The sequence below is a fragment of the Amyelois transitella genome, chromosome 21 (genome assembly GCF_032362555.1).
Source record: "Amyelois transitella isolate CPQ chromosome 21, ilAmyTran1.1, whole genome shotgun sequence".
Lineage (NCBI taxonomy): Eukaryota > Metazoa > Arthropoda > Insecta > Lepidoptera > Pyralidae > Amyelois > Amyelois transitella.
The window spans coordinates 6,794,804-6,810,999 of NC_083524.1; the positions used below are offsets into that span (position 1 = coordinate 6,794,804).

The following is a 16,196-nucleotide window of genomic DNA, read 5'->3' on the forward strand; positions in this document are numbered from 1 at the left end:
AATGTATGATAGTTACCTCAGAGTGACGCTTTTCGGCGCGGAGACCGATTTATGTAAATGAAATGGTAACCCGATTATGAACGTTGGAAATTCAGAATCTCCCCAGCACGGCGCAAGTTTCGAAGACATAGTTAAAAGACATACCTAACATTCAGAGTTTGCAGTCGGCAGTGTGCCAACCGCGCTCACACCATATCTTTTACTCTATGACTGTTTATTGCAATTATTCGGGTATTTCGCAAACAGTGCTCCCAATATTCCGTTGTGTTTGACAAGCGAAATGGCCGACGATCCGAGTAATGTGTATTATTGAGAGGTTTATTGCTCTGCTGTTATTATTTGAGGCTGTATAATTGGATGCATTATAAATTAAGTATTTGTTAATTTATTTAACTGGTGAAGGAATGAATGTATTGCAGAATTTAAAAGGCTTTTTCTACCAACCCGTACCTACATCAAACTGTGATTGTTTGTGAACGTGTCATAACCTGTAAACAACTAAGGTTTTATTTATTACACAGAGGAAAAGATGTCAAATATGATAGATAATAATAATTGAATACTATTTAATTTGTGACAACTTTGCGGTGGCGTTAACGAAAACCGCAATGAATTCATTTTGAGCTTTGAAACATATATATTTGAATATGGTAAGTATTTGATTTTATAATTTTCTTTTAGTATGTAAATTATCACAAGTCTTAAGGCCCTAATAATGGAAGTACTACAATCATTGTAAAAACGGTAAACATAAAAGAATAAAATGGAAAACCAAACGCAAGCCCGGACATTAGACTAGGGACCACCCGTGTTTTGTTTGTTTTGGTGCCATCCCCCAAACTAGAAACATTAGAACCTCGCCCCCCGCCCCCGCCACGATATCGGGCCATATCAGGCACGTGTGAAGTTTTTAAACCACTTATCAATTTCGCTTTTGACGTTTAGGGATATTGGATACGGGGAAACATTTTTGGTGGTGGGTTGGCTTTTTACGCGGTTTACTTTTTTATGGTAATCGCTCATACTTCATTATTTAACTAGCTATTTTCGGAAGGCTTAAATAGTTAGTAGCACTCAAACAGCTGTCCAGGTCAGCAGGACTGTAAAAATTTTCACATCTTTTCACAATACTTTTGTTATTTATGAAGAACTCCTTTCCGAATCGTGTGTGATTTATTGGTTGATAAAACAGTTCATTTAAATGTCTCAAATAGTTGTGCAAAGTATGAGGAACCCTAAAACATCGAAAAGTCTTAACACTCTTTTTAAATGCGACAAAATGAAACTTATAAATTTTATTCGTGAGACGCCAAGTGCGATGACCTTTAATTGCCTGTTGTTCGAAACATAATGTTCCTACCGCCATGACCACGACGAACTGGCTGTAAGGAACTCTTGTATTAATTTTACTTACTTATTTATTGGCTTAGGTCAGCTTGATTTATTTGTGTTATTGTCAAAAAATAATAATTAAATCCTAGTAAGTATATGATTAAAGAATTCAAATAAGTTACGAATGTGGATGAAGCGAAGACAGTATGCAGGGATCGTGGCAAGTGGAAAGGCGTGATTTTATGTATGTATGTATTCCGTTCCCGTATTTAGTTCCCGTGTGACGTCATTTCGCCGTAGCCCCAGTTGCATCCTCTGTGTAGAAGATGCCCGAGGGACGGCCTACAATCACGATCCTGGATTGAGTGTATCAAGTTTTACATGAAGCAATTGTAGTCAGAGCATTTTTTATCGAACGGTCTTCGCCCGGGAAAGTGTGGGACTCCAAGCAACTAATGTACCAACCTCCTCACTAAAACCGCTCCGTGCGCCCTTCTTGCCATTTTGAGGGCATCATTTCGCATCATTGGGATCGCAGGCATTTCATAGGGAAGAGACCCTAGTGAGGCAGTAGGCGCGCACGATAAAATGTACGCCTTAAAAAAATAGGAGAGAAATGGCGCCCAGCATGAACTTTTGTTTTTCAATTACAAACGTTTCCATTTAACCATAAACAAGCTATTACCTTAACATTCAATACATACTCGAGTTAAGTAACTAAGCAAGATAACATCGGTGTTGTACCTATGAATATTTAATTTGCTATTGTACTTAAGAACTGAAGGATAGTGTAGAATTGTCACTTCCATCGAAGTTCAGCTGTTATATGTATACATAGCTTGTTATAATATTGTAGTTATTGTACCTTTAATATGAACTTTATCAAATCGGGTAAGTCATGGCGAACTGTCAGATTAAATTATGCTAAACTGACGAGCTGGCATGAAGAGGGTTACCAATACGAATGAAGTGAAACAAGTATGCAGAGATCGTGGCTAGTAGAAAAAATTATAATGAAATATATACGGGACATTCGCAATGAATAAAGTAGGTATGTATTTACGAATAAAGGCAATGTTTCTTAATTGTATGTGCGTTACGTAAGTAATGGCTTACTATTAGATATGACTGCTGTATAGTTTATCTGAGTGAATTTTACAGTATGTTAGTTATATGGTTTCCAACCATTAACAAGCTACATTACGGGCATAGCCAGAGGTGATTGCTAGTTAAACCGCCCGATACCGTAGTACCGATACTCAATGCTAATGACGCCAATTAAACTAATCGTTACGTGCGCACGCGTCGATCTCGTAACGTTATCGACGTTTCACGTAGTCATACGTTTGGCGGAGTGAATTTAACAATAATATTATTTTATTATTACAACTTTTTTCATTTATTATATTGTGCTGTGCCGTTCTCGGCCCGGCAATAAATAGCACTACTCCATATCTTTCCCATGGATGTCGTAAACGAGATTAAGGTATAGGCAGTAAAGTAGTATTTTCTGTAATTTTATCAATATGTCGCGTGTTAGTGTTAATTGACCCTAAGATAAAGAGAAATGAGATTTAAAGACATCAAAAGCCGTGACACTCGGGATATCACTAGTTCTTATTAGTTATTTTAATGTGCAATAAATAATTTACAAACAATCAAAGTAGAAGGTTGAGCCATCAACACACTTATCAATTCATTATCTATACTCAATTAAGAGTTCTATACTTATTTCATACTTATAACATTTATACTTGGTTTTGTTTAGGTTTCATTACAGCACTAATGTTAGAATAATAAAATTTAACGATGCATCACAATATGTTACCTAACATTCACTAGAAATAATTAAATTAATGATGCTTATGTAAAACAACTAGTGCACAGATAGGTATGATGTTTGTAAGTACATTTATATAGTCACGCAATATATTCCTCGCGGGGTAGACAAAAGCCAACAGTCATGAAAATACTGAAAGGCCAAGTTTAGCTGTATGGCTTTATAATGGAATTGAGTTACAAAAATTAAAAAAAAAAAAAAAAACTTTTTTTGCACACATTATTGTTTGTTGAACTGGCAATTTTCTCTGGCTTATAGGTAGATGGAAACTGCAATAACTGTAACCTCTTCCTCATAGTCCAATTTGCATTCTAAGAGCAGGGTATGTATGGAGTTGTATTGTGTATGTAATGAATAAATTTGCACTATTTTTATGTTTGTTTGTCTGACTGATTGTCATATTTAAACAATTACAAAAGAGAGTATTCAATATAAACAGAACAAATTACACGGATTGAGTATGCCTTGAAGTAAGTTCAAAACTTGTGTTATGAGAAACACTTACTCAACAATACTATATTTTATAATAATAATAAATATAATCCCATAACCTAGGACAATTAGGAAAAGTTTGTTTCTCATTCTTTTGATACTTTGAGGAGCTACTAGGTTACAATTTTGTTCCCTCTTGTTGGTTGAAATAAAAAATAAATTGTTTCTTAGGTCATGTCATAATATCTTTTCACTGGGCTTAATAAATAGCTTTGAGCTTAAAGTGCATCTCTGTCTACCTAGACTCTTTTTAATTTATGAAGATGTTGGTAAGACTAAACAATAAGTTCACTTGAAATACTTCCACGGCTTAATTGCCGTGACACTTTTAATTGTTCTGGCTGGAAATAAAATAACTAGATATTTACTAAAAACTAAGCAAATAGTTACCAAGACTAACTAAACAGAAAAGAATTACTTATAAATGTAATAGTTTTATTAAGGTTAGCATGAAAAGATTGATTAATTTTGACGAAACAAAAGAAATATGCAGGAATTGTGGCTAGTGAATTATATGTATTTTTTGTCTACCTCTTTAGGAAAGAGTATGATGTGTGTACTCTTTTCTAAGTAAAGGGTCTATGACATAACAGTTGACTTTTTGCAGCTAATATAATGATGGTTACATAAAGAGCTGCAGTGTAGTTTGTTCCACCGCTTCTTCTACGCATGCGCTTTGGAATTGATATAATTAGATTTAAGTTATGTGACGTCAACCAAAATGCTGAATGGCTCAACAAAGAAGTTAAAATTCAGAAACCGTTTTAACAGTTTGCTTGCCAAAACCACCATATGGATATATATATAAAAAGGAGTGCAGATGTCATCATTTTATAGTCAATGCCCAAGAAAGTACAGTGATGGTACTAGACAATTCCAGTCTGTGGGTAGAGTCATAAATGTATAAATAGAAAATAATTTTATGTTTAAATTCTTAAGTGGATTTCTATTACTGTTATAAGGTAGGTTATTGTTTTTTTAATACATTATTATTTGGACGAGCTAAGGTTTGCTAAATTGTGTAAACATTAAATTATTCATTCCCAGTACTTATTTCTTAAGAAACAGTGCAGTCAATAGGGAATTAATTTATTTCAGCATTTTTATAATAACTGTTTTTACAATTATGTTATATTATGTGTTTATGTACTTAGTAGGCAATACCAGAGTAGAAATTTATTTTTTTTATTTAAAAGTTAAAACAAGTCTAAAATCTTCTAAAGCTGTTCACTACATTGCAAATTGCCTACTGAAAGTATATTATTATCCCCAAATAACACAATTACAGTTTAAACATTATTAATCAAATAACATATTTACTAAGTTAACATAAATATTAAGCTGATACAATGTAGGAAAGTAGCAGGCAGGTTGTCATGTGTGAAAACCAAAAACACTATAGTAATAGCCTTGTATAGCGATGTCTCGCTCGCACGCATGCGTCTTGCCCTCTTTCTATCCTGTTCTCTCCCTTCACTCAATGGATAAGAGAAAGTAACAAAAGAAAAATAATACATCCCAGCCTCAATCTGCAATACCCACTACATCCGTGTTCTCATGACTATTGGCGCAAAATCACGTAATATTTAAACTAAATAACCAAATATTTTTGGATGTATGACTCAATATGCAACTAATGGCAGATAGCACATAACCTATACATTAAAGATAAGCATATCTTTCATGACCTTTAAATAGCTAGATATTATTAGATATTGCACCAATCATCAGATATGAATAGCATAAATAGTAAACATAAACAGGTAACTAACCCTTTCTTCATGAGCCAGCTCTGATGGCTACAGTTGGTGTAAGAATGTTCCAGTTATGAAAACACTCATCCATTTTATAAACACACATCAAGTAACACAATTTGTAATATTTATGTTTGCACTAGTTGTCACCATCAAACTAAAATTCTACTTTTTGCTGCGCTAAACGCAGACGTCACGGACAAACAACCCAACCAAGTGTCGAGCTATAGCACAGGATCACATAGTACACGAAAACACTGCGGAATTTAATAGCCATTGCATCGATGTATCACAATTGTTATCACTTGAGGTTATTACATTACTTTATTCTTCGTTTACAACTGTTAATTACAAAAATAAAAACGTACAAAGCAAATTAGTGGCAGACAACTCGCGACGTCGCACACTCACGTAACGTGCGACGTGATTCGTTTCACGGACACACACACATACGCAAGCGAAGCAAAGTGACAGCTAGTGCGGCGCTAGTATCACTCAACTCAAATTGCTCAAAATACAGCAAGATATTCTAAATGGCAACACTAACGTATGTTATCAATATTATATTTAGCTCTTGATTGCGATAAGCTTTACTCCCCTGAGGATATCCAGAAAAAAGTTATCTATCTCTGTTCCAAATCATAGAATTAAAATTTTAAATATGCTGTAATGTTTGTGTTTACTTTTTTAACGTGCTTTCATAAACAAATCATAAAATCAGTTTAATAATTTTTGAATTACTCGTTACAGACAAAATATAAATCTTTATTCTTTATAATAATGATATAGATAGCAAGAAATATTAAAATATACTGAAAAGTTGTGGAGTTCAGAAAGGACAAGAGTCAATATGTGGTAACAGACTCCGGGCTCTTCCATAAAATATAAAAAAATAAATAATGATTAAAGATTGGTGCTAAAGTTATTATGGCAACACAGGAAAATATAATATTGACAGAAAAATGACATTTTACTTTATAAATTCAACATTTTGTTTCGATGCACAGAGAATACAGGGAAGTACTACGAGACGGGATCACCAAGTTCAGCCAGGCCAGATTCTATACTTGTAACATACCTACTCACCTACCTATATACTTGTTAAACCACAACGTCACTGCAGCGGCAGCTGTCAAAAACAAAATAAACGAATGGTCAAAGATTAGGTACTACCCAAGTATTACATATTAATAATTCATTTGCTGTTTGTTTTCCGGCACTTTAGAATAGGACCACTCCATCTTAATCCGATGGATGTCGTAAAAGGTGACTAAGGGAATAGGCAGATTCATATTCATGATTCAAGCTGGGTTAGGTTCCTCTGCAAAGGTTGCGGAGATCAGACAGGAGTCGCTTCGTGAAAAGTCCTGACTTATTGACTCATCCAATCCATGAGGATGAGCTGGGATTAACGCCAGGCAGATTATTTTTAATAATTCTGTTGTCTTCAGGTGTTTTGTGCTGGCTTAGAAGGGACGACAAATAGAGCAGTAGCGGCTTTTCTTTTGGGGATCTAATGCTAAAAGGCAATTTGCCGAGGAGAATTACGAGCAGAACCTAAAGAGTTTCATACAACTGTATCAGTTGGGTCTCACTTTAAATTGCTTGTGGCAGTGTGGTGAGTTCTATAAAAGCGAATAAAAAAAAATAAAACGCAAAAAAATATTACTTACTTTACATTACGGTATTTTATATCAAAACGGTATTTGCATTTCTGAGTGACTAGCCAGACGACTTACAACCGTAGTCTTTTATTGAGAAAGATTTCTTAGAGAGAGGATTCTTAAAATTCCCATAGGATAGGAACGCGATGTAAACGAGATATTGGCCATTGATATTGGCGGAGCTGCGGGCGGCATTTAAATAAAACGAACAAAGGTTAAATACATAATTTTATTAGAAAATGAAAACAAAATTCCTTACACTACCTAAATAAGGCACGACGTCAACGACGTGTCCAACGCACAAAGTCGGACGCACCAATCACAAGCGCGGACAATACAGCGAACCAATCAGGTGTAAGCTGAGTTCTGTACCATATCTGAACAGCCAACCGCTTATAAGTAAATTTTGTATCTCTTAGTTAATTTTTATCTAATGGTCTTCATGTAAGTTAGAAAGAGATAGACGCTGCTTGCGCCAGCGCTTTGCAGATTATTACGTGCTACTGTCAGAGGTATAAGATATAGTCTCAATCGCAACTGTAAGATGTAGTACAGAACTTGTTATTGTGATACACATGCGACGTAGGGATCGATCGAGATCCAATAGACATTCATTTATGATCCACCACATCCCAGCGGGGTAATCAGGAACTGCCACCATATCTGTAAACATGCCTACCACGCCGCGACCATTAATTTTGCCTATACAAAGAAAAATAACAGGTTATTGGTAAAATCGATTTATTAGCTTGGTAATGTGGTCAGCCCTTTTTTAATAAATGTCATTGGTCCGACGATTCCAAATGTGTGTGTCTATCAAATTACCATTTAGTCAAAAAACTGTTTACAAAATATACAATTCCAAGGATTGGACATGGTTTTATTTAAATATTAGAAATCTACCATGATTTTTGCTTTCTATAATTTGTTGATAGGAGTTTGGTGGGCTACTGTGTTGCAGGGGTAAAAAAGACTGCCTGATTTGCAAGGTCACAGGTTCCAACTCTTCCGGCCGGCAAATGTCAGGAAAATCAGTTAATCCTTTGAATGTTTATATATTAATGAAATAATATCTAATAAAAATATTTCTTCATGTATTTTTTCCTCAAACAAACAGTATGTATTCGCAAACGAATATAGCAAGTCAAAAACCACTGGTAGATTCGGCCCCCGTAGCATGTCACTCCGTTTTTGTCGCGCAAAGCATGACCGATGTTTCACTTTTTATTATGCCGTGAAACGGGACGGCGATAGTTTTTCGCGCGATAAAAAACGCGTCGCGCGTTCCTTGCTACAGGGGAGGTTGGCCGGTTAATCGTCGATGTAAAATAGATATGCCGAATTCACATACACTTAAGCTTTAATATCAAACCTAATTTGGAATTATAACCCATTCACATGAATTTGAGAAGGTCAAGGGGCATTCACGAGTGTTGATACAAAATATATTATTTTTCCTTTCTTTCTAACTAGAGGGAGAGAAGATGTACCTTAACGTTTGTGGAAAAGCCCTCTTTAATATTTAACCAGTATACTTTTGTTTTCTTAGTAAATCTGAATAATTTCGAGAGGCAAGACTACTTACTTTGAGAGACTCTGTCTACCCCTCCGGGAAAGGGCGTGGTTATTTTTGATGTAAAATAGGAGGAAGAGTAAAAGAGCGAGGTATATAATAATGTACGCAAACACGGGGCGAATAAAATAAATCAGAATGACTGGACCGTTATGGACATATGAATGGGTTAAAACTAGCTTAATCAATGAATGGTATGGAAGTTTATACTGATACTTAGCTTGATATGTAGACATAGACATATAAAAACACCATACATAGTACACTGAAAGCTAAAATTTACAAAATGTACAAGTGTTACCATATATACCTAAATAAAATACGTACAATTTGTGCGCTTTTCTGTCGTATCGCCTAGGTGCGAGCAGGACGCAGAATTTTTTGTTTTCTATAGTTATTTCAATATAAAAAAATGTGTCAGCATTGTGCATTATACTCTGAAATAATAATATATTACAGAAGTTAGTTTAAAGATTTACAATACATTTAAAAAGTTATATATAACAAAGCGAACAATATAATTAAATTACATTCTAAATGATTACAATATCTAAACAAAATGCAAAAAACGTCTTACTATGAAATAAATTACTAAGCCCCAAGTTAACGTCTCGCACTAAAACTATTTGTAAATAACATAGGAATAATATCTTAATTTGTATGTCTTTGTACCAAATCGTATTTTAGATAGATTCCTAATACAATTTTGAGCTTCATGTATGAGAACTACAAAGAGAGCGTAAAGAGATATGCATGAGGCAAAATTGAGTGACTTTTCATAGACGAAAAGTGAAATTTTTTCGCCTCGGCACGATAAAGGACATTGGCAAAACTTTTACAAGAAAAATTTTGAATGTCAAGTAAATATTTAATAAAAAAAAATGTTCATAAAAATTTAGAAAAATATTTATACAAAATTATAATGTCAACTAGAGAAAATACACTGTAGTTATTTGATCCGATACTCAATTAAACGATACATTTACATAATGATTACTGTCTATTATGAGTATTATCAATTCCTTTCATAGTTATGCCAAATCGTTTTAAGTCCCTTAAGTTCTTACTTTTAATAACTACTCAATAGCCAACATCAGAAAAGATTCAGAACTAAAAATATTAAAACATTTGATATTTTTCGCTTAACATTTAAATATTATTATAAAAAAAAAGAATGCCACATCATTTCACCAAAATTTCTAATACATAATTATGTCAATAATTTTCAAAACTGTTCTAAATACAAATTTAAAACTGGCATTATAGGTACAAAAGGATTCCAAATTCAAAATATCAAAACAGTGGGAATAGTATCGGATCGCAATCGAATCGTTCTCAAGACACGAGTTTACCATCAGTCGAAAGTTACTATTTTAACATTTAACTATAATTTAGTTATGTCAGGGTTTCCCCAACAGGTTGGCACAACAGATTAGTCGTCAGTATTGGTCGACGTCCGCGGTTGGTGCTACGGAGTAGACGGATGGCGGCCTGAAATTATAATTTATTACTTTAGAATAGGTCCTCTCCCACTTCCCATGAATGTTGTAAAAGGCGACTAAGACACAGGCTAATAGACTTGGGATTCTTCTTTTAGGCGATGGGCTAGCAACCCTGTCACTATTTGAATCTCAATTCTATCATAAAGCCAAACAGACGAACATGGCCTTTCACGTCTTTTCAAGACTTGACTCTGTCTACCAGGCAAGGGATATACACGTGATTGTATGTATATAGGACAAAGAAAATTCATAGACAAAAATAAGGGGATAAACATGTGATATGTGTGTGTGTTTATTACCTGATAGCTCGTCTTGGGGCTGGAAGCCTTGAAGGTCTTGGTAAGGCTGACACTCGCGCCTGGCCCTCCATAGTAGACGGTCGCGACTGATCGCTGCTCACCGGCGCCGCTAAACAAAATAATGTTAGTGACGAGACCATAGCGAACTTATAGCGGTGACATCTGCGTATTCAGATACGTCATATGTTACTACATTTTATGTTAAGGAGAACATCGAATGAAGCATATTATGTCGTTGAGTTAGTATCTCGTAACACAAGTTTCGAACTTACCTCGAGGCTAACTCAATCTTTGTAATTCGTAATGTATAAATATATTTATTTAATTTTCAAATTCCTCAGGCGTGCTACTCTGATAAGATTGCGATTGTTGTTATCTGTTATGATTAGTCAACTTTTAAACAACTTTTGTTTGCTTTTCCAGGTTGGCCGAAAGAGATCAACTTACGGATAAGCCCGCCTTTATACTGTACTGTTTTATATTTGTAATGTATTCCTTTAGTGAACAATAAAGCATTTACTCACTTACTTTTACAAGTCACATCGGAAATATTCGACGGCGCAAAATAGCGCTACATTCGAATCAAACCGAATGAAAATTCATTCAAATAATGTATTTATTACGAGTAAGTTAAACTTAAAATCAATGTCAAAATGAACAAACATGTCAAATGTTTGTCAAAAAATATCAAAATCGCTCCCGCTGTCTCGCTCACAATAGTGGACAGTTCAGTTCGCGGGTTCAAATATTTTCGCGCCATAAAAATTAATACTTCTACGCAGACACATCGGTATTCGGTACAACTTATAAGTGTTAATACTGTTAATTAAAATAATGAGTATATGAATTGTGGAGGAAAAATAAATGACATTTTCTTACCTATGGTAGGTTTGTGAATAGGCACTGAACCGGGCCTGGATTGCGACGCCACGCGCAGTTGCGACGAACCCGCCACCGAGTAAGGCCGCGTGGTCGGTGGCTATAAACCATAACATAAAAAGTTATTACTTGATTTAAATTTTCGCGTAAAATACTATTTTTAAATAATACAGGTATAACACGCGCATGTGACCCTCAAGATAAAATAAGGGTACTTTACGTGCGCGTTTAATACCTGTATTATTTATAAATAGAAAAAAAGTCATCATTAAGCCAAGCACTGTTCGCTCTGTCTACCCCGCAAGGGATATAGACGTGATTATATGTTTGTATGTATGTAGTAAAAAAAAATCTTATTATTATGGTACTATTAATATGGTAGAATCAGGAGATAGCTATCTCGCTTTGATTGGCGTATGGGAGGTGGCCCAGGTAACTCCTGGGCCGAGTGTACAATCGCCTGCAGGATAACTTGAGCACCCATATTGTTTTGGTAAACACATGTGTATGAGTCATATCTTTAAGTCGATTTTCAAATTGACGAATGTGCAGTTTACTTGCAGAGAAACTTTAGCCGTGTGGGTTTTGATAGCATAAAGAGTTTACGATCGTGTTTATCTATGGGCTACTGTACATTAATAAAATTTTTCCACTATCCGAATGTGTGTTCCCCGATGCCAAAAACTTAAAAACTTTCAAAGCAAGAGTGAATAGGCATTTAAGCATTAAAAATACCGCTTGCATACCATCAGGCAGATTGAGATCAAACATACTCAAAATTTTCAACATAAAAATATCACAAACAAAAATTATGATGTTTGTAGGAAGCGTTGGCAACTAAATCTGCTACTGATTTAGATTATTACTTACCTTTTGCTCGGAAAATTGTACCACATTATTCAGACGCTAAAGTGTGAAATCAAAAAAAATCTTGGTTGGAAATACTTTCTCTAGTGGCAACACTTTCAGTTTATAAATTTACTTAAGCTGTGTATAACGTGGTTGGCTGCATTGTAACTAAAAAACTTTTTATTTTATTACAAAATTTACAATGAGTAAAGTACAATAGGCGGCTATTAATTAATTATCTGGTTCCTTTATTGTTTGCCGTTTGACTGGAACAGATCCCTTAATGGGATAAGTCCGCCACTGCAAGTGATTTATTTCTTTTATAACTATGTACTCTATATCTTGTAACTGTGTAAATTTCTGTGCAAAAAGAAATAAACAAAAAAAACGGAACTATGATGACATTCGCATATATGAAGACAGAGTACCTGACTTTTACTCTTTTAGGTCTTCATTCCATCTTAGTCCTAGGTAGCGGTAGAGGAGAAAAAATCTAGTACCTAGGGTAATGAATTTGTCTGTTTATATGGATGAAAGAGAGAGAGATATACATATATATAAAGAGAGAAAGAGATGTGGCAATGAATGTCAACTCACGGGTATCTGATGGCTGCGCACGGCGAGGCCGCTGGGTGTCGCGTGGGGCACACGTAACTATGAGCACATGGGGTGGGGTTACACGACAATTGGCAAATTGCATATTTTTTCACTATAAATTATTAATTAGATAAGACATCCAGACTTCATTGTTTTTTTTTGGAGTTTTAATGATGAATGTCAAAGAAGAATAAAGTCGGTTTGTTACCGCTTCTTCTGCACTGACGCGTTCACAGCTATACCGCTGGACAACATAGCTGGTAGCCAATAGTTTCAACCTTTTGTTGCAGTCATTAAATAGATTTTAACTTTCAAGCAAGATGCCAATTGTTAGGATTATGACATGATTAAAACACAAATAAATTAAAAAATCCACACAACACACTTAAAACAAGAAAGACATAAACTGAACCGTCTTTATCGCGTTTAATTTATTTGAAATAAAAATTTAGTTTATTTTCTGCCACAGAGATCTGAGCAACAGAAACTACATACTAAGTAGCAGGACTAAACTACATACTAAGTAGCAGGACGGAAGTTGTATCAACAATTAATAAAATTTAATCAAATAGTGTTGCCATCTAAAAATTGTTTAAAAAAAATATATAAAAACATTTTAAAACTACCATACGAACAATTAAAAAAAAAAATTATTTATGAAATGGACAATAAAGAAGATCCGGTTCTGTTGACCTTGACCATCACCAAACACACGAATAAAGTTTTAAACAAATGATTTCTAACTCTCATGCTGTTTAGAAGAATTTCTTATAGCTAGGTAAAACTGATTTTTTTTTTATTTCACGATGATGAACCTAGAATTATGTAAAAAAATCTTTTTTATGTTCATATTAAGCCGCGGTATCGCAAGATTTTACCGCGGGGTAAGTGCGGTTTTATGTAAGTATTTTCCTACTGTGATGTCTAACAGCACGAGAGTAAAGAAATCTGATAAGTTAAATATAGTTAAGGGAGTTATCACAAAATTAAAACGTTCATAAGACAGGACGCGAGGCGACCAAGTTATTTAAATCAGAAAATTGCTTATAATTTAAATGACGGAAACACTATCAGAATTGTCACTAGTCGGCAATTTTCGTGACAGATTTTCCTATGTTACACGGTTTTCCTATGTCCTATGTTTGTCTTCTTATCATGCTTTAACTTTACTTGTCTTCATAAAATTTCCAATTGATTTACTTAATACATATTAATGGTACTCTTCATCTCAAAAACGGCAAAGAACGCGGACGACGCAGCGTACAAAAGTAAGTCAAAAACATTTGTCCGTTATTATTATAGCTTTGCTTCATACACAATATAATTTGATCGCATCGTGTCGCGTCAAAACTCATATCATCATCAAAACACTTACTATTCACCGCTTCATTTGTCCTACCAACAGTTAGTACAATAACAATATACTCACTTCCCTCGGCGCCACAAGATGGCTCTGCGGTCGCTCTCGCCGCAAAGTCTCAGTGCCTTGTCGCACGAGCGCGGGAGGGGCTACAGGTTTGGGTTTTTCCTCTTCTTTCTGAAATGAGAAGAGTTTCATTCGACTTTGAGTAATAAGGTTCACAGATCGTCAGATCGTCTATTTGTGTGAGATTTCTCTGAAATAAAAAAAAGGGGAACTCGAGTAATTGACTAAAATTTGGATCGGCACGGAAAACAACATAGAAAGAACTTTTGTATTATACTTTCTTTAATGTTTGTCATTTTTTACTTTTTGCAAACTTATTATAACTGTTGTCTGGAAAAGATTACTAGTTGGTTAGTTAAGAGATTTGGTCGACGCAAGTATCGCTGTCATCCGTAACATTTCGTTGCTTTTTTGCCTATTTTAAAGACTCCCAATTTATTTTAAAACCATCTTGAATTAATAGAAAAACCAATTATAGAGTGATAAAAAGTGTACCTGTATATCAGTAGCGACGGTATAAGAATCTCGTCGGATAGGTGGCGCCACCGGCGATGTTGGACTGAGCGCTGGATTTGAAGCGTAGACGTTCCGCCTGATCATGGTCCGACCGATCGATGGACGCGCTAAACCACTGGGGTTACCCGCTATTAAAAATATAAAGATTATATAATTATTTAACTTCCTAAAGCAACTTGCTTATTTAAATTTTGTCCAGTTATAAATATTGAATTGAAAGGGACGAGATGATGTTCGAACAACAACAAATACAAACAAAATTCTGTAGCACAATGGTTACTTTTTAAAAGCCAATTTCTAAACAGTTAATACTGGCATGCAAAAACGATAAGTCTTATCAAAGTAATAGAGTCTAGCAAAAAAAAAAAAATAACAGCCCGAGCAGTTCAAGATTAAGGAAATATATTAGTTGACACAATAGTTATTATTTCGAACTACCCTCAACTTTTCATTATCTTCCTGACATTAAAAAGTTAAATATTATTTGATAAACTTTCAACCTTCTCCCTCTTCCTATATTCCTTATGCTCAAAAGCCAAATGAACTTCAAGTTCTGTATATATTTTATGATTGTGCTGTGCATACCTACGGTATCCTGTTACGAGTAAGTTCCCTGTTTGAACTATATATATTGTCTACGTTTTACGGTCGGTGTCGTGTGGTTCCCGGCACCAAAAAGGAAGACGTACCTGCCGACCTTAACATACATACATTTAATCACGTCTATACCCTTTGCGGGGTAGACAGAGCGAGCAGACTTGAAAAGACTGATAGGTCATGTTCAATAGTTTGACTTCATGATAGATTTGAGATTCAAATAGTGACAGGTTGCTAGCCTATCGCCTATAAGAAAAATAATCCCTAGTTTGAAAGCCTGTTCCTTAGTCGTCTTTTACGACATCCATGGGAAAGAGATGGAGTGGTCCCATTCTTTTTTTTATTGGAGCCGGGAACCACACGGCAATTGTATGTATATATGTTTGATCCGTGCATACCCGGTATCCTGCTAAGCTCCCTGTGTGAACTATATTGCCTAAGTTTTGAAGTAGGCAGGTTGGTTTTCCGTGGCATGTTGGTCGGCGGTGCCATTGTTGTGTACGAGCCTGCAACATAATAACAACTAAGCCACTACGGTGAGAGATGGATGTATAGCAGTTTGTATGTGTGCGAGAGAGATGAACTGATTTTAAACTTTGATGTTTGATTGAAAATGAATTAAGCCTGATTCCCATCTACCTATTGAAAAAAGCCTTTCGAATTTAGCTTGAATTCCAATTGTCTACTTTAATTATATTTATTATTTAAAAGAATGTTAATAGAGCAAAATAAATGATTTATTCGACAAAAAACATACAGCCATAGATAACATAAAAAAATGTTAAGACAAGTGATGAAGAGTAGCCTTGGAAGCTTTTTACTATACACATTAGACAAACTAAGCAAATTTAGTTGACTCCGTAGTTTCTTTCAATC

General features: G+C 34.9%; 2 protein-coding genes across 4 annotated transcripts in view; both read right to left on the bottom strand.

Moving 5' to 3' along the window:
• Nucleotides 1–5,873, bottom strand: part of LOC106135587 (AF4/FMR2 family member lilli) — a 202,368-nt gene extending 196,495 nt beyond the window's left edge. Inside the window, exon 1 of the mRNA XM_060950203.1 lies at nucleotides 5,437–5,873. Coding sequence (XP_060806186.1) covers nucleotides 5,437–5,447 — 11 coding nt within the window. The 5' untranslated portion in view covers nucleotides 5,448–5,873. The remainder of the gene's footprint in view (nucleotides 1–5,436) is intronic.
• A 1,423-nt stretch (nucleotides 5,874–7,296) lies between these two features.
• The window catches only part of LOC106138753 (uncharacterized), a 28,929-nt gene continuing 20,029 nt past the window's right edge, over nucleotides 7,297–16,196 (bottom strand). For 2 of the 3 annotated variants that reach the window (XM_013340021.2, XM_013340023.2), the window contains 7 exons: nucleotides 15,719–15,826; nucleotides 14,703–14,851; nucleotides 14,211–14,318; nucleotides 12,782–12,838; nucleotides 11,336–11,435; nucleotides 10,457–10,565; nucleotides 7,297–10,146 (listed from right to left, as the gene is read on the bottom strand). In XM_013340021.2, coding sequence (XP_013195475.1) covers nucleotides 10,095–10,146; nucleotides 10,457–10,565; nucleotides 11,336–11,435; nucleotides 12,782–12,838; nucleotides 14,211–14,318; nucleotides 14,703–14,851; nucleotides 15,719–15,826 — 683 coding nt within the window. In that variant the 3' untranslated portion in view covers nucleotides 7,297–10,094. The remainder of the gene's footprint in view (nucleotides 10,147–10,456; nucleotides 10,566–11,335; nucleotides 11,436–12,781; nucleotides 12,839–14,210; nucleotides 14,319–14,702; nucleotides 14,852–15,718; nucleotides 15,827–16,196) is intronic. The other variant, XM_013340022.2, reaches the window with a different exon arrangement.